General features: G+C 31.6%; 3 protein-coding genes across 8 annotated transcripts; 1 reads left to right on the forward strand and 2 right to left on the reverse strand.

Annotated features, from left to right (window-relative positions):
• LOC124834577 (respiratory burst oxidase homolog protein A-like) lies at window positions 1-9,542 on the reverse strand. The gene is made up of 14 exons (XM_088101068.1): window positions 8,040-9,542; window positions 7,773-7,932; window positions 7,263-7,311; window positions 5,028-5,141; window positions 3,616-4,035; window positions 2,701-3,087; window positions 2,504-2,599; window positions 2,173-2,288; window positions 1,756-1,923; window positions 1,489-1,648; window positions 1,157-1,354; window positions 898-1,026; window positions 686-764; window positions 1-610 (listed from the first exon to the last, which is right to left on the reverse strand). Exons 1-14 carry the CDS (start codon window positions 8,632-8,634, stop codon window positions 501-503), a joined length of 2,781 nt encoding a protein of 926 aa, XP_087957194.1. The 5' UTR covers window positions 8,635-9,542; the 3' UTR covers window positions 1-500.
• Window positions 9,543-17,861: 8,319 nt separating this feature from the next.
• On the forward strand, window positions 17,862-19,117 carry LOC124834584 (protein LURP-one-related 17-like). Its single transcript, XM_047309301.2, has 2 exons — window positions 17,862-18,481; window positions 18,596-19,117. The coding sequence occupies exons 1-2, from the start codon at window positions 18,212-18,214 to the stop codon at window positions 18,992-18,994; spliced, it is 669 nt and encodes a 222-aa protein (XP_047165257.2). The 5' UTR covers window positions 17,862-18,211; the 3' UTR covers window positions 18,995-19,117.
• Window positions 19,118-19,411: 294 nt separating this feature from the next.
• LOC124834583 (uncharacterized) lies at window positions 19,412-24,195 on the reverse strand. 6 transcript variants are annotated; one of them, XM_088099897.1, is made up of 6 exons: window positions 23,920-24,195; window positions 23,064-23,298; window positions 22,815-22,967; window positions 21,403-21,740; window positions 20,668-21,175; window positions 19,412-20,283 (listed from the first exon to the last, which is right to left on the reverse strand). In XM_088099897.1, the coding sequence occupies exons 1-6, from the start codon at window positions 23,923-23,925 to the stop codon at window positions 19,775-19,777; spliced, it is 1,749 nt and encodes a 582-aa protein (XP_087956023.1). In that variant the 5' UTR covers window positions 23,926-24,195; the 3' UTR covers window positions 19,412-19,774. The 6 variants fall into 6 exon arrangements, with proteins under 6 accessions (XP_087956023.1, XP_087956025.1, XP_087956026.1 ...); XM_088099899.1 differs by having other exon boundaries at window positions 23,064-23,302; XM_088099900.1 differs by having other exon boundaries at window positions 23,064-23,327.
• Window positions 24,196-25,633: the final 1,438 nt, after the last annotated feature.

Here is a 25,633-nt window from a genome sequence, read left to right on the forward strand (position 1 = left end):
TTCTGTATAAGTATGTTGTCATTTGATTTTTGATAAATAATCGTTTTCAAATATAATTTTTAAAAATATTACATAACGATTATGATTTTGTCAAAAATAAATTGTCCACACACCCTGTTGGACCTATGTGTCTTGCTCCTTAACCGGAAAACTACCTAATTCCTTTTATCACTTTCAAAACTGTTGTATATTTTTCTATGCGGTGTATATGGAATAGTCTATGCAATACGCCAGAATGAATGAGGGGATCTGTCAGAACTTAAGTGTTGCCGAGGTCTTGCACGGGCAATATCTCCTTTGCGCAGCCACCACATGTATGATGAAATGTCCAGCCATTTTGTTGGCCGGTATATACAATGCCTCATCATATTCTCTGCTTAAGTTTTTAGCTTATTGAATAAATCTTATAATCTGGCCACGACAAGTTGCTAAAACGAAGGTTTAAGTTGCAATTCACTTGTGCTGACTGGTTACAGTTACGAAGATACGTCCAAACTTCCTTAGAAATGCTCCTTATGGAACTCAAATTTTGTTTGACCTTTTTCGTTGAACTCGAAGCAGAGTCTGCTTAATTCTTTGGCCAAAACTGGTGCGCCACAATAGAATACCCCTGTTGCGAATTGAGGATGTCAGTATAAGATGAAAACAATGTCTATAAATTTATGCTTCATGAGGATTGCCTGACCTATTCTTCCATTGCAGTGCTTGGAACATATTTTAGAGAAAACCTTCTTCCAGTTTGGCCTAGCAAAATGAGTTCTCACCTGGTAGTAAATTTATAGAAGCAAATCAAGGTTTAAAATCAACTTAGTCAAGACTGAAAAACAAAGATTCTTTTATTTTTCCTAAACTAAAACGTATGAAGTTAATAATAAATGGCAAAAATGAAAGGCTTACCCTAGTCCCAGAAACAATATCAACTCCATTTTTTGCATGGTTGAGGGCTTGCACCATAGTAATGAGGGCGGACCTGGCATCGCCTTCCTCGTATACGCTAGTTAAGTAGTTGTGCATCTCAATAACACCCTGAAGTCCATAAGGTATTGAACATAAGCTAAATACATATATAACTTACTCAGCTGACAGCAGAGGAAATTAATACATAGAACTCTTCAAGTGAAAGTCTAAAAATATAAATACATATAGCAGTTAATACCCTTTGATCAAGTTCAGCAACTTCATTCATGACCCCTTTAAACCAATCGAAAGAACCTTGTTCCCTTGTTACCCAGTAGAAATAAGAATTGGTAGTCTTAAGTGTCTTCTTCCGTTTCGGAGAAATCTTATTAGAAGACAGCGAATCTGCAGTCCCAGTGCTAAGGTCTGAACCTCTACTGGAATCAGAGACCGAGTCCTGGATAGTAAGCGACCATGACGTTACTTTTATAGTACATACAAACCTTCGGAGATTGGTCATATTTTTTATTTGCACATTTTTATGTGAAGAACACCAATCAATATTTTGTTAATGAATGCACTAAAACTAACCGCCAGCTCCTCCATTTTGACAATATTGTTGAGAAGATCTTTTAGAATGCTAATAAAAGGTGTTGCTCCAATCCCGAGACCGACAAGTAGTAGGACATCATAGTTTCTGTAGTCTTGTGCTGGCGCACCGTAAGGTCCATCTATCCTTAGCTTTGGTAAGCTGTGTCAATTATTGATACCAAGAAGATGACAGGAATCTGAGCATAAAGAATTATTTTCTAAGGTCGAAGTTACGAGGCAAACAAATATGGCAGGTCCATCACGTACCATTTCTTGGTGGTTTCATCAGCCCTGAGAAGGCCGCTCTTTCCAGCTACGGGAGGCTCACAGGCCGCAGAAAATACCCTTTTGAGCTCCTGTGTCCAATCTCCCAGTTGCCGTATGTGAACACTCAGGTAGTCATCGCCAGGAGCAGAGGTAATAGAAAACGGATGCCTGTCATACGTAAGTGTATTGTTAGATATCAACCAACTTAACATGAAAAAGATTCGTAAAAAAGTGAAATAGAAACAGTATGATGTAAAAGGTGATCTCATTTCAATTATTTTCTTTTTCGACATCCTAGAGGGGTTAACCCGTTATAGTACTAAATTAGTTTTCTCCATTTTGTGCTTAGAATTTACATGAAGCATGAGAAGTTCAGCTACTGTAAAGTAATGTAGAAAAAAGAAAATAGCAACTTACCACTCGAATGGAGAAACAGCAGGACATTGTACAAACATGTATTGTCCACTCTTGTAACGAAATTGAGGCGGCTTCGACATTTGCAATGTCAGAACATTTCCAGTATAAATAGCAACCTACAATGATGTTTTTCACAAAATAAGATCCGTAAGTTCGAGTTGCATCGTTTTGTTTAGCTTATTGAAGTTTTAGTTTTTAACATTGTTTATTATTTGTGCTAGATTAGCCAAGAGCAATTGTAAGCAACGAAAGAAAACTAAAATGCCAAGATCATAACAAATTTGATTATTCTTTTAGAAGCGCCTAGCTATTGTTTTTTTTTTCTGCTCACCTTTATAAGACGGACTGTATAGAAACCAGAACGGAAGTATCTTAGCGTTCTTTCTCCCACATAAAGAACGATTGGAACTGCAAGATACATCCATGTCTGAAAAGAGAGATCAATGCGTTAAGTAACCAAGCAGGCAAGGAAAAAAAGCTTTAAGGATGCTTCCAAACAATTGAAATTTGATACTAAAAGTTGCATACCGTCTGGAGGTGCCATTTGCGCTCGAGGTAAAGATTTACACCATGAATGATGAGAAGGACATAGACAATGACAAATAGATGGTGTGAATACCAGAACGCATTGAAACCAGTGAGCCTATTAAGCGGTTTAGGAAGCTTAATAAGATTTCTTCTGAACCATTTTGTTGCAAGAGTAAATGCTATTGCCATCAAAATCACCATGAGAATTCCAGTCATGCCCTCAACCCCCTTAATGAGGTCTCCGTAACTGGGTTTGTGATCACCAAATACGCCGTCCAAATACTTCTCATACATTTTTTCAGACGAATTTACAAGTCTCGGAAAATCACAAGCAAGGTGATTCCCGGCATGAAGTATCACTCCAATCACTACTGCAGCAGCAATTGTCTGCACGGTTAGATTTTTTATCAGTAATTAATTAAATAGAATTTATTTTATCATGCACGTTAGCCAAGGTTTTTTTACGACATGCGAATATTGTAAAACGTATTTATGACACTAATAATAAGACGAGCTTTGCTAATTCTTAAGATTTTAAAATATGTATATCCATATAAAAAATTAAACATTGCAATATAAATTAAATCTCTTATTGTGGCTTTAATACTTCTCGATCAGCACTCTAATGGATCAGAAATCTCTAATGATCGGATAATAAAACGATAACAATAAAATCTTGCCATATTTAAGAAGATTATGATATGTTAACAATATTTTCACAATAGATTATGTATTACTATTTTATTAGTATGTATATTTGAAACGGATCCATCACCCGTTATAAATAAATGTTCTTGTAAAAAAAATTGTTAAAAAGATATTTTCCATCTAAGAGATAAGAGATACAGCATTTTGAAAACATGGTCAACTTTAATATATTCAACTTGTTTTCTGGTGGTGCTGTGTGGGGCGTACCTTATGAAAGTTAATGTTATCATCGAAAGGTGCAATATAAGCCAACTTGGTGGACCTGAGCCATGTTATGGTATTTCTGCAGATGGGAAAGAGTATTAGTGCCATGTTGAACTTGAGTGTTTCAGCAGCACCTTTGGCCGCGAGGAGACAGTAACCCATGACATGATAAGCATTTTTTCGCTTGTACTCGATGAACTTCCACGTAAACAGCCCAATCATCACTGAAACCCACAATGCTAAAACCCAAAGCCTCTTCCAATTTTCTTGCAAATAGTAGATCATCCTGCGGCTCATCCTATGTATCGGGCTTCTTGCCCTTCCTTGTAGGTTCTGACTCAAAGCTTGACTGGTGTAGCTTAGTGCTTGGCTGTAGTTCAGATACGTATCCTTTTGTAACAGAAGCGTCTCCAATTGCCATAGCTGCGCCAACACAGCCACCATTAAAATCTCGCAAAACTAGCAGAGTTTAAAGTCCTATACTAAAACACTTTTTCAAATTGTCGACCTTCATTATTAAAGGCTCCATTATTTCCTACATATAGAACGAAAAAACAGCACGCGCACGTACGAGTTTAAGGTATGTATGCTCTTGCCAAATCAATGAGATTATATTAAATGTTTTTTATTGGATGTCCACATAAATATGTTTTACACTGCATTAACTTTTTTTTATTTCATTTTAACTCTCGCTAGCGTTAAGTAATATGATGACATTTTAAAATATTTAATTTAATACAAAATTACGTATTCTATTTCATCACTATAACTTTGGATAAAGACTAATCTAAAAAAAAAAATTTACAGTTTTTATGTACTATCTTCGGTCTTGTTTTATAACAAATAAATGGTAGTTTATCGAAAAATAGCCGAAAAGCGTATTAAATAAGTACACAATATATACATATGTAATTGAGTCAACTAGGATGCGTTCGTCACTATGCACGTACAGTGATTGAATTGTTACTTCAATTCAATTCCTTATGTAATCGTGTCCTCTAGGACACCTATAATTAATTATAGCATGTAATTTGCTAACAAATTTCACCCAACTTTGGACTATATATAAAGGAGCAGAGCTGATCATGCATTGACTTGATTAACAACTATGAATAAACCTAATTAATAAACGAAACAAATTGCGCTGTCGTTTTCTCTATAACACATGACAAAATATTACCAGCATAGAACACATTCTGAAGTGCTTTCATTAAAATACGTGAAAGAGTAGATAATAACTTTTATATAACAAAAAAATTAAATTAAAAATTAACAATGAAACCAAATTAACCATGGAGTACATCTCAACCACGTAGCAATATTTTCTTCGTTGACATACTCAATATATCGTGGAATTAAACATATGCAAGTTTTCTTGATAAATTCAGATGTTATGGTTTGTAGAGAATTCGAACCTCAATGTACCCAAGTCTTTCAGGGTCTAACTCTTCCATGATCAGAGCTGCGTATTCTTCGGCTTGCTCTTTCAATCTGGATAACTTATTTGCTGAAGCGCTTAGCATAATGATCTGAGAAATTAAATATAACCATGTGTTTAATACAAATTTTAACTTTACAGAGAGGCAACATTTAATATCAAGATATACATTTTTCAAAAAATTAATAATTGTTGTGAGTAGCAAATTTATGAGGTTTAGTAGTAAAATGGAACAAAGATTTTATAAAAAAGGTAATATATATATATATATATATATATATATATATATATATATATATATATATATATGTGTGTGTGTGTGTGTGTGTGTATCATTTCTATTTTAAATATATTGTCCTTAAGATGATGATCATGCTAAATTTTGTAAGGATAAAATAACTATTTTATAATATAAAAGTGTTATGTTCCTCAATTCCAAATTACAAGAAAATTGATTTTATTATGTTTAAGAAGAAAAATAAAATAAACAGTAATTTTTTATTATTAAAAATCACACAATAAATCCTACATAATTTATTTTTTTATCACCGTCTAGCTTATTGTGTCATCAGTAATAAATAAATATTCACTGAATATAATTTCTGTGTTAGTGATTGTTTCGGTCCTATTTTTATAAATCAAAGAATTTTCTCATTGAGTTTATCCTTTCTCAATTCATCATGTAGGTTCAGTTTCAAAATAACCTACAATTTAGTTTGGCAAAAGAATAAAGTTCTGCCATTATTTTACCAACCCCGAGTTTGACTGAAATCGGATCAAAGAACTACGGGCAATAAATTTTGCTTAACACTTAACGTAATATTGTATTCTTAATACCCAATTTGAGAATACCAACTTGTGCCACAAATTTGAGAATGTTAATTTAAGTTATTAAAATTTAAAAATATTTAACTAAACTAGTAAGTGGTATGTGCTTATAAACTGGTGAGATTAAAAAAATTAGAGTCAATCGGTTTAATTTACAAAACAAGCACGGAATCATTGGGATTAAAACAACTATTTGAATGTTTGACCGAGGGTAGTATTTCTATGACAGGCATGTTTGGACCACCTAAAACTTTTTTAAGCTAAATGTCCATCATGCCCCCACCAACCGCACTGAAAGCGTCAACTTTATAAATTGCAATAAATTTGTTTAATCAAGAAAGTGGGAGTGGCATCTGTGTCAGCAAAAGCCAGAAATTCATTGGCCTTAGAAAGGAAATTATCTGTGTATAATTAAATTACACATTTTTACAACCATTAGAAAAGGATAGAAGAGAAAAAGTGTGACATATAAATGATAAAATATATAATTATTAATTATTATACGAGTAATATGACTTAACTTTCATTGAATAGCACCTAACAGTATACTTATTGCTTTGGAACAATTAATAGAAAACGTCCGGAGTGGAGAGACGAATAAAGATCAATCTATTAAAACACTTATTTACACTATAACTAATATGATAAATTTTTTATTTTATTTATTTAAGAAATATAATCTTCATCTATAGCAATATATTTTTATTTGGTGTCGTATTGCGTGACATTACATGTAATTTTACTGCTTGTGGATAACCTGCTTCAACTTCAACTGGTTATTGTTGTGGTTAATTATTAAAAGTCAACTTGACTACAAGTGTATTTGCTATAGAACAAACATAGCACTGACCTTTAAATAAAAATAAATTAGTTAATTAAATATTTTCATTATAATGAATGTAGAAAATGGACGTGTTTTGCTCTTGAGGAAATTATTAGCAAAAAAAGAACAGACAAGAAGGCTAATATAAAAAAAAAAAAGTTAAAATTCAATTTTTAAAAATAAAAGCAAACAACACATGTAAAACTTATACAATTAAATATACGACTGTAGTTAATTGTGTTAATTAAGTGTACATGGGAAGAAAGGAATTAACTATGTTCTAACTAAGTAAAGAAATCTGGCTATGTCAACTTCCTTACCCTTTCTTTTGAAGTTGTTGATCACGCTTTCACTTACAAAAAATGATGGTTATGAGTTACGCTAGCTTCAACTATTTTAAAGCCTATAGAAAAATAGTATTCACATGGCTATGCATAAAAAGTCTTAAATATATTAAAAAATTAATTCAGTGGACAAAGGAGAAAACAATTAAAATGTCATAGGTGCACAGATGTATATCTGTTGATGAGATAAGAAATGAAATTTCGGACAGAAATGTACCTCTTTCACTTCTTCTTCGGTTATTCTACCATCTTCGTTCTTGTCCACCCTATGAAGGTGATTAGGATTCTAATCAGGCAGGGAGGAAAATAAAGCTTTGCAGGCGTTTTTCTATTTCTATCGGATACAAATACGTAAAAAAAAAAAAAACTTAAATATAGATTTATATCTACCGCAAATAAAATGCTTCATAAACTTAGATCATTTTAAGTTTAAATTATTTAATTAATTATTTAAAACTCAAACTTTTCTCTTTAGTATAAAATTCTACGTTTAATTTCTGAATGATTAAAAACATAGAAAGAAAAAAAAGACTAAAACGCTACTTTTTCATGTCACAGTTCTTTTCATAAAATTGGGAAAATCCTTAATTACTAAAGCAAATAACGAAGATATTTAAGAAGAGTGGGGTTCATTAAAATAAAAAGATAGGAAAAAAATTAATGAGAAATTACTTTTAACTAACTTTATCATGTTTCATAAAATATCATTTAGTCAATCAAAGCTTACATATCAAAGAAAATCTGGAGCCGTGAATCAAAGCTTTGATCGGTAATTTGCGACCAGAATTCGCTAAGTTCGTCTCTGCTGATCTTTTCAACCCTGAGTCTTCGTCTACGACCCAGAGCATCGAACAGTTCCAGTGCGAACTCCTTAGAGTCCTTCATTCCTTCAGCAAATAGAAAAAACTCTTGAAGCAAAAGCGTAAACAAAGGAATGAAAATGCGAACACATGCAACGGAATAATCTGAACTGAAATTTGAAAATAAATCGAACCTATGCATTGCGCAAAATCGGTGCGGTAGAGAAAACCGTCTTTAGCAAGACTATCAAAATTGCTTTGCACCTCGTTCCAGGCATCAGCGCCGTTGGATTTACTGCTAATGAATTTCAGTCCACGGAGTGCTTTCTTCGTACCGGAGCTGTTGCGCTCAATTTGAGCGCGCTGCTTCCTAAGATCTCGCGGCAAGAACGCCGTTTCAGATCCTCCCTGACTCCACGAAAACCGCCGCAGTTCCGCCTTGAGCTCCTGCGAGAACTGCCTCGCCTTCGCAACCGCCTCGGTCTTAAGCTCCTGCGAGAACTGCCTCCACCGGCTGGGAGAGCTCCTCCTGACCGACGGAGACCAGGCAGAAGACACCGGAGTTTCATTTCCGCTCGCGGCACAGTCTTCGTCGACGTTAACGACAGTCACCGACTCAACGCCGCGGAGAACGATGGTGTGATCGTCTTGAACGTCGAGAGTGACCTCGACGTACTCGTCGGCGACGGAGTATGACTCGGTTCCCGGCGACGTCCCTCCGCTGACGAATGCAACATCCGGCACCGTATCAGACGCCCAGCGGCGTTCGTGCTTTGGAGCACCGTTCATGATGACTGAAAACAGAACAATGTACAGTTTAAGTACAGGTACAGGTTCTAATTTTCTAATATACAGATATTTGAATTTAACGTGGTATTAGTTTGTTGTTATATAATGCGATAAGGTGCGGGGGAAGCTATTGGGAGGAGTTTGGTTAAGGAGAGAAGAGAGTAGAGTTTAGGAAAGAGGTAGTAGAATGAGAATCTGGCAAGAAAAAGACAATAACGTGTACAGAACTCTTGTGAGAAGGAAACAAATTAGTTTGACCGAAGAAAAGGACAATGGCTTTGCTTTTGCAGGATAAACTAAAAGAAGCCAGGCACTGTTGTTACACTAGTCAGGCCTGATAATGGGACTTAGGAAGAACAGAGATTACGTGGAACAGTGATAGTCGTAATCTATAATATCAATAAAATGGGGGCGTGGTTTAGGAAAATACAGAAATGTATTAACAGTGTAATTGTGCAGGTGAATAAATAGTAACAACAAGAAACGAAGAGTGAAAGCACGAAAACTCGAAAGACGATGGTGTTTTCTTGTTCTTGTATATGATCCTTTCCATACTTTGCATAAAACTGGGTAATGGGGGAAGTGGTGGAAACAGAGAGATAGAGAGAGTGGTGGGGCCGGGAAAGGAAAGTGAAGCTTAATACTTTAATGGTAGTGGGACCCAGGATACCAGAGTCTCCCAAGTCGACGACGGGACGGATGGCCGTGTAAACTCCACTCACGGTTTTCGCCATCAATCCTTTTGTTTTTATCCATTTTCTCTCTCTCTTGTTTTTTTCTTCTAAAGAAAAAAAGTTTGTTTTTAAAGAAGTGAGAATGATTAAAGCATCACGTGACACACAAAAGAACAACTGTTTTTTTTTTAATACATCATTTAATGTTTTTCAGTTCAGATGTTAATTGTAATTTAAATTGTAGCCTTAATGTAATTTTAGTATTGTCTCAAATAAATTTCAAAATAATCATATATTTTACTGTTTTTCAAGAATTAATGACGCTATCAAATTTTTATCTGGATTAGAAACCCGCATAGACCTACAAATTGTCAACTTGCCATAAAATAGTAAATTGTATGATGAAAAATATGATAAATAACGAATTGGAGCAGATAAGGAGGTAGAAACCAGAAACTGGATAGGATTCTTTCTTTGTTCTTTTAGCAAGTAAAATACTAAAATAGAGGTTTATTGTGAGTCTCACTTTCGAATCGGCAGTATTTGTTGTTTCCTAATTCTAACTACAAATGGCTATGACCGTAGAATTAAAACCAAACAAAAACCTTTTCAAAGTATCTGTCTTTTGTGTTTGACTGAAGTAGTCATTTTTCATCCATACTGAAAGCAAATACATTTATTTTTTTAAATTAAGCCCAGCGATTTTTAGATGTCGGGCTTGTTGTTTTGAGTGGATTTGAGAGGATGAATTTGAGGGGATTTGAGAGGATTTGAAGATAATTTTTTTTGTCGTTTTTTTAAGCGAATTTGGAGGTAGATGAGAGTGAATTTGAAAATAAAATTTGTGAGAATTAGTATAGAATTGTATTAACATGACAAATTAAAAAAAATTATTTTCAAATTCATTCTAATTTACCTTCAAATTCGCCCAAAAAAACGACAAAAAAAAATTATGTTCAAATCCTCTCAAATCCACTCAAGAGAATAATTTTATTATTCTTTTTCTGTGTATGGTCCGTTCACTTAAATAATTTCTGTCGTGTAATTTAATGTTATCTTTTTCGTGGTGTGGATAAATTGTTAACCAACATATCAGATAGATAAAAGTGTTATGATGAAGTTAGTTCACATTTAATCAGTAAAACAGTTAATGTAGTAATAAATATTAATAATATGTTTCAATAATTATACTTTTAATTTGTATTTACACTTTTTTTTATAATTCTTTATTAAATTTGACCTAATTAGAATCTTCTCTTCTTCTTCTGTGTTGAGTCTAAAAATTGAGAGTTGCTTACATTATTCATATTCATATTTCTAAATGTCTTCCACATTTAACAGACATGTTTAATGTTTGAGATAATGTTAATTATTTTGAGTTAGTTCTTAATTATGAAAAAGAAAAAGAAAATGGAAAAGAGAGAAGGTGAGATTGTTCTAGAAGAGCATTACGTATATTGGCGAAAGATATGAGGAAGCCATCGCTAACTTCCAAGTTTCAAGTCAATTGCTCACCAACTCCTATCCTCAACAACAATTTTATAGGCATAAAAAAAAAAACTATTACATATACTTTAACATTCTTAATTTTTGTGATTCACATCTTTATAAAGATTATTCTTATTTAGTATTCAGAAACGTCTTGCACAAGAATATTAAAACCAATTGAAATCCACAGAACAAAAACGTAGTTAATCATTTTTTTATTAGGTATTGAAAATCGTGGATGATAATTAGTGTTGCCAGTTGTTGCCAATCACTGATTTTAAGAAAAAATAAATAGAAAGAGTAAGTCAAGAAGAAAGATATTTAATTGTTTAGTACAATGGAAATATGTAAGAAGAAAAAAAATGTTTTAAAAGAGATATAATTAGATTGATTGGATAAGAAAGAAATAAAAAGATACAATAGGGATGAATGTAAGTTTTACTATTTTTTAAATTTGTTCAAGTAAACGTGAAGTTTTATATCACAGATACATCATAATTAGATAGGGCAAAAACACCGGTATCTAGAGGTACTTGCAGATAAAATTACGATAAATAGTTAGTATTTCTGTATATTTTATTATTTGTGGGTAACAAATTATAAACAAGTCAAATACAAGTATTATATTATTTGTAAAAACTAAAAATAAAAATTCAATTTATATTTTATTAAGTTAAATTTAATTAAAATTAAAATTAGTTTATATTTTATCAAATTAAATTTAATTAAAATTAAATTTTAATTTATAATTAATTTTATTTATATTATATTTTATATATTTTTTGTAATCTTATTTAAAGTTTAATTTATATATTTATATATAAAATATACTTTTTAAATATTTGTTGGTATTTATAAGTATCACGGGTTTTAAAATATTTTTTAAAGTGATTTTTTTTATGTGAATCAAATAAGAAATAAACACTATCTATATATAACCTGAAAATCGTTATCATCCTAACGAACCATGGAATAATTAAACTCAAGTGATTTAAAACGAAGAAAATCAAATAATGTAATTTTTTTTTTTATGTGTCGGAGTTCGAAGAGAATTTCATTTTTTAAGAGTTATCTGGGTGAGAATAGTTTGAAATAAATTTAAATGATTGAGTATGGTAGAAAAATTCTGTCTCACGCTATATAATATAACTATGCAATATAATTATTACGTCCATATCAGAAACAGTTATCGTCGTGGCCAAACGAGCATTTGGTAACTGCATCTTTACATAAACATCAGATTTGTGATTGAATTTTATTAGTATGAGAAATGATATTTCACACACACAAATTTGTTATATTCATTTAACAATATTTTTTTTCTTAAAAAATACAAAATTTTATTTTTTATAATCATTTTATCCTTATATAATATGTAAAAATAAATATAAAAATGTATCATTCTATTATCACTCAATTAGTATTGTTGAAAACAAAATAATTCATACGTAAAACAACCATATCAGTAAGACAATTATATTTAAACGTTCATTGTTGTTGAATTTTCTTGGATGATTGAAAGTTCATAAAATCTTGGTTAGGTAGTTACGTAGTATATGTAAACGTAAGTCTGAATCAACACCGACCTATATTATTATTTCTTTTTATTCTTAAGTAATATTATTTTCTAAATATCGTTTTCAGATGTTAAATCTTGTCCTTTGCACATAACATATTCGACTATTGTTTATACCGCAACTAAACAACAACAACATAATAATAATAATAATAATAATAATAATAAAAACCCTTCTTTGGAATTTATTTTAGGTTTAATTTCTTAAGTTTTAATATATTTCTATTTTCCCTGTGTTTCGGTGTACATTTTCCTGTGTGTCTGGGTTGCTTGCTGGTTATCTGGGATGCGTGCTTTTCTCCAATCATTGTTGTTCTTCATACTTCTTCATACTTGCCAAAGGAGGGGGAGGTACCTGCAAAGATACTCCGACGCTCAAGTCAGATGTGAGTTATGGAGCTGAAGCTCTCAAGAGAGTAATTGGATATTACTCTGAAATAATATTTAGGGTCTCTAGAGCATAAAGAGAACGTACCTGGACTTTGGTCCTGTCACTGCATTTATAAGCAAAATAAAAATAACCACCTTACCTAAAAATGTGGCTAGTGGCTTTGACAAATATCTTAACTGTCTAAAATATCTAAGATATTTATGTTATTACATAAATATCCTTACTACATAACACCCTGTAATTTAAAATTCTCCATTTTGGTTTCATAATTACAAATTTGTATTGCTTCCATCCTTGCTTCAACTTATTTGAAAAGTACATTACACGATTCATTCAATTCGCGTTTTTGACAAACAATGTTTCAGAGTTTCTTCTGAAAATATTATTTTAATATAAAGTTTACAAATGTGGATTAAAAAAGTTATTTACACGAAAATATTTTCAATTTTAATAAATTTATATTTATAAAACTTACATTTAAATAATATATTTACTAATAAAAAAATTGCGACTTTAAACTTATTTTTGAAATATTCTAAATAACTTTATTAGTATAAGTTATGAAATATTGCTAATTATTTATTTTTAGAAATGATACGAACTTACAATAGGAAATCTTTACAAGAAACATAAACTAAATATTTTTGTGAACTCAAAATTTCATATAACAATTAATTATCAAATATTTTTTGTCACCAAAAACTACATTAAAAAGCCGAAAGAGACAGCAGGCCCAAAAGTTTGTTTCTTTAATAGGAATCAGACTATTGCTTTCTACACTCCCACAATACGTGAAAAAGACTTAAACACCCTTTGTCATTAGACCATACCACTGCCACTGGACTGCTGCCGCAAAGGAAGAAGAAAGGAAGAAAACGCTGCAAAAGAAGATGAGAGAAAATACAGAAGAAAAAAAATCATTTTGAAAAGATTTTTTCGAAACATATTCCATATATTCTGGAAAGCTTTTCTCGGAACACGTTTCATATATGAGTATTCTAAAAGACTAATTTCGGAAAACATTTCATCAGTTTCAGAAAATTTTCAAAAATTTCATTCTGAAAATTAACATTTATTCTGGAGCAAATTTTATATGTTTCGCAAATTTTGTCATGAAAATTATGATTTGAAATTTTTGTTTCAGAAATTTTGTTCGTAAATTCTGAAAAAACTGTTTCGGAAAACTTTCAGAAAGTCACCTTTTTCAAAAGGTCATTTCGAAAGTTTTTGACGTGCTGGAAGAAATTGAGGAAGTGCAGGAAGTAAAAGCCTTGTATTAGTACGTGAAATATGTACATATCCGTTTTGTTAATTTAAAAAACAAAACTCCAAAAACTATAAAATAAATAGTTGAAATTTTGTTTCTACCTTGTGCTATTCATTTGCATTCTGTATAATATAAATTTGTTTATACAGTGTAATTAATCTGAAACACGAGTTACTTTCTAAGTAAATGACTCAAATTAAATCAATTGCATTAAAATTGATCTTTTAAATCAATTATGATATAAATTATTTCATTGGAAATTGATTTTTTTTTTGTACATGTTATCTCTTTAATTAATAATTGAAATGATTTATTTCACACTCTCAATTTTATATTTTCTTATATACAAATTAAAGTTTGAAAACTTTATTGACATAAATAATTAGGTTATTATGAGATCATCATATAGTTGAAAAGGCTAATTAGTCCCGGCGCTGGCGCACGCGGTTGACGTTTAGAAGGAGTATTATGGAATATTAGGTGTAATATTTTCCAAACTTCGCAGCGATTGAAATCTAAGCGGGACCCACTAAGATTACTATCGTTGAGACGCTAATAGGGACACGCGTCCTTCGTGCATGATCTGAAAAATAATAATCTCTGTTTTATGAAATAACCTGAATATAGTTCCATTAATCTCCCATTCATCCCTGCCTTGCTTGTTTGCTTCATCACAAGAGAGAAAATAAAACTTATGCAGTACTAATCGATGAAAGTATATATATAAAAAAATTTGAAAAATGAACACTTTTATGAAAAAAATTAAGTTATGGAAGAGAGTTAGATGGGTATATTAATAAAATTCATGTCTAAAAAAAAAATATATATATATATATATATATATATATAAATAAATAAATAAATCGAGGAACACAAAAATTATTTTACAAGTTTAAAATTCTTGTTAGTAATGTATGTGGGAAATGATTATGTTAGTTGCAACGCAATGATATAGTGTAAATTAGGTTACATTAGTTTACCTATAACAAAAGGTGAAAACATTTTAGAAGCAAGTTTGAAACTTAATTTAACTTTATAAAATTATTTTATAATATGAAATTTGTATTATTGTAAATTTGTGTTAGTTATAGTTAATCTGATGTTTTCATCAGATATTATTAACGAGACAGATATTATATGAGTGTGACTAAATATTAATAATATTTCATAATAATTCGATTTATTTAACAAATAATAAATTTTATTAGGATAAGTTTTAAATAATTTTGTTAAAAACTAATTTTAAAATTAAATCAATCTTAAAAAATTAATTTTTAAAATAAGATTTATATTTATTTTATATATTATAAATTCGTCTAATTTGTAATAGATGTGAAATGTTGAATATTAATAATTTGAGAGACCAAATATTATGTTTAATTTTATGATAACCAAGAGTAATTTTGTTGTCACATGTAAGATTATGTGAGATTTTGAATATTGGAAAAATTTGAATTCAATCTAATTGGGTTAAGAATTTAAATAAGATAGAAATTCTATATTGGTTACAAACAAATAAGACGTATAATACATAAGTAAAATTATCTATAACCCTACTGGTTTAAAATTGAGTTAGAGATAATATGTTATTTTTTTATATGATTTTGTTCATAATTTATCAGTACTGAACCTCCTATGGAAAACCTCTACAAACATCTACAATAATATTAAAATCTAATTCATTTTAGTGACATTTGAAATACCTGTTGAGAGGATGGTATTCCAATAAGTTAAATTATTAATTAATATTGAAGTTATTTTATACCAGTGTTTAACTTTAGAAGCAAAGAATCTAAAAATATGGGGTTTGTTGAACTGTGATGGTTGAAAAGCAAGTGATCAAATTGGAAAGCATTTGATGAGAAAGAGAGTGAGTGGTTTTGAAGAGTGGTGAGGCATAAAAGCGTAAGGAAAACTCCAAATAAATGGTAACCAAATGCAGCACGGGTCGGTTTGAAAGCTCTTTCTCTTCTTCTCTTCAGCCACACAAAAACACCAAAGCCGTGTTTCAACTTTCGACTCATTGACCAAAGAAACGCACACAATCATAATCATGTCTGCCACCCACCATTACATTTCCTATCACTATCTATCCATTTTATTTTGGATGATGATACTTTAATAATATTTTATTGACAACATACGTGTTATTTTATGATTGATCCAAAATTATTCTATAATCAATAATAATAATTATAAACACCAACATGGACCAATCACAGAATAAACGTAGATGATGTTAAAATATTGTCAAAAAAATATTGTCAAAGTATTATTATTCTTTTATTTTTCCAATTAATTATGTCCTTCAAACCATTATCACTACTGCTCCCAATAACTAATATTTAAAAGAAGTATTACAAACACAATTAAGGAAAAAGAGGAGATTGTCATGGTTTTAAGCAAAATCGGTTTTTCAATAATTTTTAAAATTTTTAAAGATTAATTATGTTTTTAGTTACTTAATTTTTGAACTTAACATTAAAGCAAACATTATTATACAGTATAAACAATTTAAATATCATCATGAAATTATTTAAAAAATTAAATAAATATAACAAAATTTAGTTATAATAATTAAATTATCAAACTATTAAATTGATTCAAAACTCCTCTAAGAAGTTATTCTAATTTTTATTTTTAGTTTAACTTTACAAAATCACACAAATTAAAGTAAAAACAAATTAGGTATGTAATTGTATGAACCCCTATGGCTTTTTATGGCCTTTTGGTCAAAGCAATTACTGTCCTATGTATTTAGGTAACTGTAGCACACACCATGTGACGAAAAGCAATTTTCAGCTGCTTCACCAATTGAAAGACCACACTAATGGCTGGTAGGCCATTCCACTTTCTCATCATATGTTCTACCCACTTCATTATTATTGTCCTTCTTCTATTTACTCAACCCTCTCGTTCTATTTCTTTTATTTATTTTTATATAAAAATAACGATTATCATGATAATAGATCTCTTTTCGATCATTCTCATAAGCCCAAGTTCGACTTGTTAATTTTTTTATTGAATTTTATTAGCATACACGTGAAATATTTTTCTAGAAAACATTAGAAATATCTAGTTGAAAGAGAACGAATAAGATTATATTGTATATTTTATTCAATTTGCAATAATAAGTATTGTTTTTTTGCGTAACCAATGAGAAATTTTGTTTGAGCACTCTTTCTAGTAATGAGTGTTATCTAAGAATGTCCAGAATTAATTTTTGTCTTCTTTTTTTCTCTCACTTTCTTAAGAATGCCTATGTATATACGTAACTGAGAAAAAAAGCCAAAATCTTGAAAAAGAATCTAAATAGATTGCTTCTGGAATGGTTCGAGACCAAACTAGGCCACGTGTCACCTTCTCCAACATGTGTTAGTATTATTAACTCATCAATTTCAACGTCAATACTTTTCTTCTCAAAACACTTCAATAGCATGTTCTGAAAGGACTGCTTTAAAAATCTTCTACAAATCTCACATGTTTCAAACAAGATTTTGAAGCAATAAAATAGAAAATCGTAACACTACCAAATAGATGTAACATGTTTTTCACTTTCTGGTCTCTACTTATAAAATTCAACTTTTTGATAATATCGTAACTAAAGAAAATATCTAATCTTTGTTTTCTTTTTCAACACCACCATGCTTATCTTTAATAATTTTCTTTCTTCCCAACTGTTAATGATGTTTTCTTTTTCAGAATTAAAAATTAACTTAAAACTAGATGAAATCTGTTAGTTTAATGTTACATGTACTGTTTCCGTATAAGTCGATAATTTCTATAAAATGTCGGCAAAAGGGTCAGAAAAAAGAAGAAGAAAGTAATAAGAAACTGGGTTTAAAAATGAGATGTCAACGTCTTGGCCCTATATAATAATACGCGCTCCGCCATGAAAGAGTGTGAGAACTTGTAAGGGTGGGTAGTCAACATGTCATGTTGTCACCCATACTGGTAGCAGCGGAATTGGAAATCAAAAAAATCATTTTTTTATTATCTTTTTTGAAGACGTTCTCCGTGTTACTTTTCTACCTGAATGTTATGACAGTAATGGTATAAATGTGTTCCTTTGGCCCCTTTTAAACTTGACGCAGAGAATCTATCTAGCGAGGTTGAAAGTAAGAGAGAGTGAATTTGATAAAGATCAAAGGACGGAACAGAGGGAAAGAAGAGAGAACGAGATGAGGGTGTTTCCTAGATTCAGATCCCTGTCGAGAGCAGTTCATCAGGAACAAGAACAAGAGCATGACGAGGAGAAAAACAACGCAGAACAGTTGAGCACGTCCCTGACAGTTTGGAGAAAATCCTTGGTGATGAGTTGCAAAGGATTCACAGTCATCGATTGTTGTGGGAATTTGGTGTATCGGGTCGACAATTATATTGGTCGACCCAACGAAGTCACTCTCATGGATGCCTCGGGAAAATCTATCCTCACCATGTTCCGCCGCAGGGTATGTTTAAATTATTGTTCTTTATGTATCAAATACTTTCTCTTGTTTCTTTTTGATTCGTTGTTTGTTGAAGATGGTTTATTAAATAGTTTATGCATGTTTGAGCATGTGCAGAGGCTTGGATTGTTGGAAGAATGGTTTGTGTATGAAGGGGAAGTGGGGAACATTAGAAGGAGAAGTAAATTGTCTGAGCCATCAAAGAGTCCAATTTGTTGTGTGAGGAAGCATGTCAATATTTTACATGGAAACTCCAATGTTCTGGCCTACGTGTTCCGTGGAGTCTCACATTCAGATAAACGGTGTGTGGCGTTCACTGTAGAAGGTTCCTACGCAAATCGTACGTGTAAGGTGTTGGATGAGTGTAGAAGGGTCGTGGCTGAAATTAAGAGGAAGGAAGCTAACACCAAAAACGTCTCTTTTGGGATAGAGATTTTTCAGTTGATTGTGCATTCTGGCATTGATCCAGCCTTTGCCATGGCACTCGTCTTACTCCTCGATCAAATGTTTTCGTGACACTTTTTCTGCCTCGTGTTTTGTTAATATTTTGAGATGTAGTATATTTCTCAAGTTTTGATATGCTGGTCACGAGAGAGATCATAAATAAAGGATGAAAGGAAAACCAGATTCAACTGTTAACGTTCAGTTTCTCAATTCCTCATTTCTTTCTTTTTGATAAAATTGATAGAAATTCAACTCGTTTCTAGCAATTAATTTCCACTTTTCATTCATCCTTCTATTAAAAGAAAACAAATTATTGTGTGCTTGTGCTTTAATAAGATGAATAGACAAACAGTTCAAATTATGAGACTCCGGCAAACTACAGGAGAAAAATGTTACTGGTTTTTAGATAACACACGAAGCTAAAAGTTATGGTCACATTCATGTATCACGTCTCTAATCAGTAAGTATGCACCGACTGACTACCCACGGTACCGTAAGTCACTCCAGCACTGAGCAATTACTTATGATGAGAAATAATACAGTAGTGGCATGCTATGGCATGTCTGTTACATAAAGTCATCCTACATAAGCACGCGCAAAAACAGAGAATCTGCTTGCTACTGTTGCCTCAAATGCTCTACATTACACTGAACAAAGAATGATGTTTTCTGTACACCTACAGTTAATTACAACATTTGAAACGAGTTTTCCCTTGAAAATAACCTCTGCAACAATCTGATTGCAGCCATAAGGATAATATACAAAGCAGCCAATGACTAAATCTAACTTTCGGTAATCACAACAGCTGTCACAGCAATAGATGTTTCTACATGAGATAAGGCTTGATCAATCTCACTTGTCCTTTCCCCGTTTCCAATCCACTAATCCTAATTTTTTAACCTTGAATTGACTAACATAAGCCTTACCCTTATCCAAAATCCGATTAGTTGGGTGCATCATAGTAAGCTCCTTCAGTATGGTAGCTGTCGAGTGCTTGTTTTCTTTAATCAAGTCCCTAACCGGTTTACTGGGTAATGGCATACTTGATTTTGAAGAATAGGGTCCCTTCTTATCATAATGTGAACGAACACCATTCCTGTACTCGACTGTGGAAACCCGTGGCTTTTTTGCAGGAATTATTTCGTCAACAGATCTGGCCATCGGGTTGGATCCAACCACTGAAGTTGGTGCTGAAGACATTTCTTCATGGTTTGCAATTGGCTTCAAGTTTTTACCTTTCATGTTCTTATGTAAAGTCTTCTTCTGTGACCTCATGATTTCATATGGGTTATGTCCTGGAGAGTTTGTTGCCATTTCACACAGAATTTCTGCAGCTTCTAATAATCTTGGACAGTGCCCATCTGCCAGAGACCAAAATATTAAGCAGGGGAGAAGATGGAGACACCTAAAACCACTTGTAACTTCAGCAAATGATTTAAGATTTACAATACATGAAACGTATTTCAGGCTTGCTGTTCATGCTGGCTAGATTATAAGATTTAAAATGAAATTTCGTGAGGGAAATAACATAAAAGGAGGTTTTGAATGATTTGTCCTGAAGTCCAACCAAAGAAAAGAGCACGCATAAGAAGGAAAAGTAGGGTAAAGCAATAGACAGACAAGTGTGCAGATATACAAATTATGTGTTTTATTCAATAACATCACAGTGACGAAGGGGGGAAATATATTAGATACAAAACAAAAGGTAAAATAAAAAAATCAGGTAGCCTAAGAAAAAATTGTACCTGTAGTAGCCTCGAAATCTTTAGGGCGTGTTACAGAAGATGAGGAATTCCACTGACAGAAAGGAAGAATAGCAAATAAAGATGGGCAATCTTTATGGCTTGAACTACTGGTTGAAGGAACAAGGCTCTGATCATAACTGAATGAATCAAGGTTTGTAAAACAACCACGACTGATATCAGTAGAGCTAGCAATTAAATCTATCCGTGCCCATTTACCTTGACACGTGCTTCTACTTGTTGATAACTTAACTATGTCTGAATTAGTTCTAGAATGGCTTCCAAAAGCATGTGACCATGGGAAAGTTGGCAAGCTTGGTTGATCAGATACCTGCTTGCCAGAACGTAGATTATTACTATTCTTTTTTGGAACAACAGGCTTGGACTCATCAGGGAACAGAGAATCCAAGTCCTGGGATCGAGGGACTGCAATCCGTTCCAAGACATCCTTCGGTTGATATAATGGAAAGTCAAGTAGACTAGAGGAATTTTTGTTTTCAGTACAAAGATCCTGGATGTCAAGTACTACAGAGTATAAATAACATTACCATTATATAGTTTTACATTTGCTATCACTGAAGGTAAATTTGCTTGAGAACTAAAGAACAAGACCAACCAAAAAAAGTTATAGATACAGCTTTTATGCGCATGAGGTAGTCCATTATAATTCATACCACTCCTATAAGCTACAACTTGAAATAAAATGAATCTACTGAATAATAACTATTAAGTACTAACCTTGTGGCATGCAGACATGTCTGATGTGCAAGACTGCTCTTTATCCTTGATACCATTGCTTTCTACAGCACTAAATAAACTCATTTGGCTATCAGACATCTTGTATAAGGAACTATCAATGTCATCCATATTTTTGGATTGGACAGACTTTGGTAACTGAAGGAGAGAGCAAGCCTTTCTAACTGAATCAAAAATACTTCCACTTGTATTTGATGTCTTCTTCCTTACATCTTCACTCAAACTAAGGCAGTCAAAAGTTCCCCTAAGGAGTCCATCCAACGATGGCACATCCATAAGTTTTGTCACATCATGAATATCATGCTTCAGACCATATAACCCTGACAAGAATTTCCAAAATTTCTAGTTTAGAAATACGTAATCTTAATTCAGTAATGGCAGCTATATATCATAAAAACCAGAAAGCATTCTGATAGAGAAGCTTATAGAAATAACAACAAAACCTTATCCAATTAGACGGTGCTCGCTAAATGGATAATTGTTATTGTGTTATAATGGTTTCTCTGAGAGTTCTCTTTGGTCTTCTCCTACCTTTCTCTTAATCTGACCATCTTCCAGTGGATCCTTTCTTATTGGTAAAGAAACTTAGACTAGATATTTATATCCATGGAACCAAGAGTATATGGCCAAAACTTATAGGATGTTTGATCAGAATTCATACCAATAATATAGTACTTTGTTCATGTATAACAGCATTTGGGCTGGATACTAATAGATGGCAAATATTACTGGTAACTGATCCAAAATCATATTTATTAGGGGGGCTATTATTTTGAAATGCTCATATAGTAAATTTGGTTGACTTAAAAATGAGAGCAATAATTTAAATAAAATAAAATAATAACACATTAAATTTCTAGAAGTATAAAGAACTGAATATTGATAAAATGGCTTCAAAGTAATATAAATATAACCACAATGAAATTCATTTCAAGAATGATAATATAATATAGCATGTTTTTTCTTCAAACAAACATGTTACAAGAAACATTATCAAGTTCCTACATTTATCTTACGCAATCATTTAACTGAGACTAAACACATGTGGTTATGAAATAAGTTTCTGGCTTCCATAGCATCACCATCACAACATTAAGACTAAATAAAGACTTAGATATATTATGTACTTAGGTCTTAAAGAGAATATTTTAGTACATCAACATATAGCACAATAGTTAACTAGGAAGCTAGGGATGGGTGAATAGAGTTCCGACATAACTTACGTTAGAAACACCTAACCAGATTGATAACAGGTTAAGAGTCATGACCTTAGGTAACACGCATAACGATACACTCACGCACAACCACAGTGAACCCAAGACTGCAAATAATCACATCAAAAAGTAATTCTATGCAAATAAAATGAAGAGTACAATAGACCTATAGTTACATACCAAACAAGTTTTTCCCTCCATAAGCAGAAACAAAGATTGTGGCACCCGATTTCAAAGAAGAACCGCACTTAGCCGTAGAAGAAGCCACCTTGATGTTCCTTTTCTCTCCACACTTGGTAGAATGGCTCTTTTGCTTTGGAAATTGACTTTTCTCTGTACCAAAACAAAATAAAGGGAAAAGGTTGTGAAAATATATATATGAAGAAAATAACGTCTGCTTTCGGGGACAGAAAATACTAGGAGAAATACTCTTTATGTGGTCTGATCCAAGCCTTTCAGAAGCATCTCTTGACTCCTCTAGTTTATTCAGGCTTGAGAACTTTTCTGATTTAGACATCCTTGGTCTCTTTGAACACGAACTACCACTCCGGCTTACTTTTGTTGTTATTTGTTGTAATGACATAGCTTCTTCGACTTCAGGACAACTTTTGTCCTTTCCACTAGGCACATTTTCAGACAACTCCTTGCCCTCAAGACTGCGAAGCTGACTAGAATTCTTACACAGTTGAGTGTCTAGAAATTCATTTCCAGGGGAAAATTCAACTTCATATTTCATATTTGCAACATGTGGCACAACAAAGTTAACTGGATAAAAATCCCGCAACGATTAACGTCTATAAAAGCAAAACACCAAACACCATGAAAAAGTTTTAAGAGTTGAGGCTGAAATTGATGTACTTTACCTAAAAGACAACAACTCAACCGATGTGGCATGCATAAAATGGGTAGTTGGAGATGGCAACCACCTCAATTCTCATATATATATCGTATCTATTGCTGAAGTATTAAGCCCCTACTAAACAGTTAACAGGCAACACAGGGAGTAATTGCTATTTAAAACAAAAGTAGTGCCTATGTGATAGAATGAAACCCCATTAGGTGCCATGGAACTACTCAAAGAGCGAGAACCTCCAACATGTACATATGGCGTACCTAAACCTATACCTAGCTACTCCAATCCATTAAATGTTCTTTTTTTTTCTCTCGAAAGCATGGAGCGATGCAGACAAGTCATGTTAACAATGAATGGCATGATAATCTGAAGAATGCCAAACAAGTATAGAATAAAAATAATTCAAAAATGGATAACGAGTGAGTCACTTACCATCATCTCGTCAAACTGAGAAACCCTTCTGATCCCATCAGTTGAGTAAATCGAATTGCAGAGCAATTTCGAAAATTACACAACAGGTGGTTGTGCGAGTGTTGGTTATACACTTATGCATGAACGGGAGATGAAGGTGTATATTTACAAATGTGGCAAGTTCTGTTCGTCAGCAGGGAATATTCCGGCCAAGAACACCGCCGCACACACGGTCTTCTTTTTATCTTGCTTTCTTTTTCTACTCCTCAAGCAATGGTTTGTGTCACTTTGTTTTCAGGATTCCTTTTCGCATACAAAATTGTCAGTATTTATATCTCTAAATATAAGAGTAAATACTTTAACATTTCTTATTTTATATTGCCAAATATGTGTTAGAAAAAAAAATATAATTCTAAGAATTATTTGTTAAACTTTTAAAATTATATTTTGTAGTTACATGTTAATATCTCATCACCATTTTATAAAAGTATATTATTATTTTTCGCTTATACTGATTATTTATTTTAACATGATAAATACTTTACATTGAAACAATAATTATTTAATTATATATTTATATTTTTTATATCTTTTGGTCCTACATTTGATTTTAACTTAATTGAGTCACATGGATGGTTAAATAGAGTTTATGTAATCTCTTTTATTAAAGGTGAGTAGTTTTTAATGAAAAAATTAATTAATTAATTAATAATTTATTTTCTATATTTTTCTTATGAGTTAATTGAATCTTTATATCTTTATATGAAGATAATATGGGTTTTTTTAGTCATTATCCATTAATCCTGAATTTAAAAATCATAATTATATTAATGTGTCTATCTTCAACATATAATACATAAAAATGAAAATCTTATATTCGAAAAAGACTATGTCAATAAGATTATGTAGATAAAAAAAGGTTGAAAATGAATAAAATGATTTGAAATTACACATAATCACATCAAATTTAAAGATAATTTCGTACAAGGAACCAAATGAGCTTTATTTAAATAATATAATGACTCAATTAAATAAAAAATACATAAGAATAAAAATAAACCATAAACTTAAACATATAAATCAAATTATTAGTTAAGTAGTTCATTATACTTATATGTGATCATTTTTTAATACAAATGTAAAGAAATATATCATCCTATTTAACACATATTATAACTCAATTGAATAAAAAACACTCATAAGAACCAAAAGTAATAAAAATCTAAATGTAAAAATCAAATTACCATTTAAGTTAAGATTAATAAAAATCAAATTATCATTTAAGTCAAAATTATTTCATATATTTAAAGTTTAATAAACTGTAAATTATAATTAATCCATATAAATTATATAATTAAAAATTATAATAAACACAAACTTGCCCAATTTACGAGTGTTTTCAAATTATATAATGAACACAATTTTTTTTTCTTCCCTATAATCAATTTCTACGTATTGCAGGAATCCATGTCAATTTTGACGTATTTTGTAAAGTTTTCAAACGGTTTAACGTTATATTCTCAAAACAAAATATGAAGCATTTACATTCATTTTATCCGTATAAAAGTTGGTTTATCTTTTTATTAGCCGGCATAAAAATTGAATTTTAATGCATAATGTTTTTTTCTATAGAATTTGATATACCAACTTTTATTACTATATAAAAACTACAATCTCTCAATTTTGTTCCCTTAAAACTTATTTATCAATGTTTTCTTTTGATAGCTTTGACTTT

This window comes from Vigna umbellata, chromosome 10 (assembly GCF_029865625.1).
Source record: "Vigna umbellata cultivar VRB3 chromosome 10, Vumbellata_1.0, whole genome shotgun sequence".
Lineage (NCBI taxonomy): Eukaryota > Viridiplantae > Streptophyta > Magnoliopsida > Fabales > Fabaceae > Vigna > Vigna umbellata.